Source organism: Myotis brandtii, unplaced genomic scaffold (assembly GCF_000412655.1).
Source record: "Myotis brandtii unplaced genomic scaffold, ASM41265v1 scaffold187, whole genome shotgun sequence".
NCBI lineage: Eukaryota > Metazoa > Chordata > Mammalia > Chiroptera > Vespertilionidae > Myotis > Myotis brandtii.
This window is the reverse complement of record NW_005356944.1, coordinates 576366-578133: the sequence shown is the minus strand read 5'-3', so window position 1 is coordinate 578133 and position 1768 is coordinate 576366. Positions and strand designations below refer to the sequence as shown.

At 69.1% G+C, this 1768-nt stretch overlaps 1 protein-coding gene across 1 annotated transcript in view; it reads right to left on the bottom strand.

Annotated features, from left to right (window-relative positions):
* The window catches only part of CCDC88B (coiled-coil domain containing 88B), a 16552-nt gene that overhangs the window by 1325 nt on the left and 13459 nt on the right, over positions 1-1768 (bottom strand). The window contains exons 25-28 of the mRNA XM_014538200.1: positions 1524-1622; positions 994-1160; positions 268-474; positions 39-107 (exon numbers count right to left, since the gene is read on the bottom strand). Coding sequence (XP_014393686.1) covers positions 39-107; positions 268-474; positions 994-1160; positions 1524-1622 — 542 coding nt within the window. The remainder of the gene's footprint in view (positions 1-38; positions 108-267; positions 475-993; positions 1161-1523; positions 1623-1768) is intronic.

The following is a 1768-nucleotide window of genomic DNA, read 5'->3' as shown; positions in this document are numbered from 1 at the left end:
TGCTGCCAGGGCCACGCGCAGGGCAAATGCCCCCTCACCCTCTCGGCCGGCACCTGCTTCGTGTTCCGCCAGGGTCTCAATGGAGCCATCCCATCCCACGCCAGGTCCTGGGGGGACACAAGGCAGCTACTGGGCCACAGGGACCAGGACAGAGGCAGGCAGGACTTGTGGGGAGACACAGGGGACAGGAAGGAACCCCTCCCCCAAGGAGTCGCTGGGTCCACAGGGAGTCGGGGGCTAATGGAAGCAGGGACCCTTGTCCCTCACCTTTGTCCTGGGAGCTGGGTGCCTCCGTGGGGCCCGGACGGCGTTGTCGGAATCGCTGCCTGGGGGTGTCCCCGGGGCTGAATGACTCCGAGCTTCGCCCCACTGGGAATCTGGAGCTGAGCTTCCGCCGCTGCCCGCCCGCCAGAGTTTCATCGCGCAGGCAGAGGGAGCTCTGGGCCCGGCGCATGGGTGCCGGGGAAGGGGACCCTGCAAGGGCAGGGGCGCCGGTATGAGAGCCGTGCAGGGAGGCCGGGCAGAGGGAGGGGCAGCGGGTGGAGCTGCACAGGGCCAGGGAGAGGAGGCTGCAGAGGCGGAGAGGGTCTGGGTGCTGACAGGAGGCTGGCCCTCTGCTGGCTCTGACACTAACTCACTCGGTGCCCTTGAGCAAGGCGCTTCCCCTCCCTGGGCCTCGGTCTCCTCGCCTGCTGACTGGAATAAATGACCTCTCACTACAGCCCCTGCGGCTCCGAGGTCCTAGGCACCGCGGCGGGTGGGTAGGACTGGTGGGTGGCAGCGCAGGCAGAGGAGGTGGCAGACGAAAGATGCAGCTGGGACGCGGAGCAAAGCACCACCGGAACCATCTGAGGGGCGGGGGCAACAGGGAAGGCTATCGGGGCACGTGTACCAGCCGCACAGGAAGGAAGAGACCGGAGGCATGAGCGGGTGCCAGGGTGGGGATCAAGGACACGGGGTAGGGACCATCGGTCACCTGGCCCCCAGACCCACCTGTCCCATCTGCCTCCCTGCTCTCAGAGAGCTCCATCTCTGGGGGGCCCCCCAGGCTCTCGGTGCTGCCAGCCCCATTGGCCCACAGGCGTGGCCCCCCATGGAGGGCCCCCTCCCGCCGGGGCCGCATCAGCCTCTTCACCTTGTCTGCCAGCCAGCTGCCCTTCCTGGGAGCAAGAGGGCACAAGAGGGGGTAAGGCCATGGCGGAAGGGGACAAGAGGGCCAGGCCGGGGTGCGAGGCCAGGCAAACCCTCACGGGCCCGGACCTGAGCTGGGCCAAGGTCAGAGGGCGGCAGGGCCAGGCCGGGGTGCGAGGCCAGGCCGGGGCGCGAGGCCAGGCAAACCCTCACGGGCCCGGACCTGAGCTGGGCCAAGGTCAGAGGGCGGCAGGGCCAGGCCGGGGTGCGAGGCCAGGCCGGGGCGCGAGGCCAGGCAAACCCTCACGGGCCCGGACCTGAGCTGGGCCAAGGTCAGAGGGCGGCAGGGCCAGGCTGGGAGGACCCCTGACTAGGGGTGAGGGGTCACTCACTTGGTCCGGGGCAGGGGCCCCGGCTCCAACACACGGTACTGGTCCATGATCTTCTCCACCAGCTTCTGCTTCTCTCGGCGCAAAGCGTTGAGCTGGTCCCTGGGAGAGGGGAGGTGACGGAGAGGGGCGGGGGAGCAGCATGAGGCCTGGCAGGAGCAAGGCTCGGGTTCCAGCCGGCACAGCCCTGCAGCTGGCACACGGACACACGCCTGTGTGGGGTGAAACTGCCACTGCACCACCCCCGG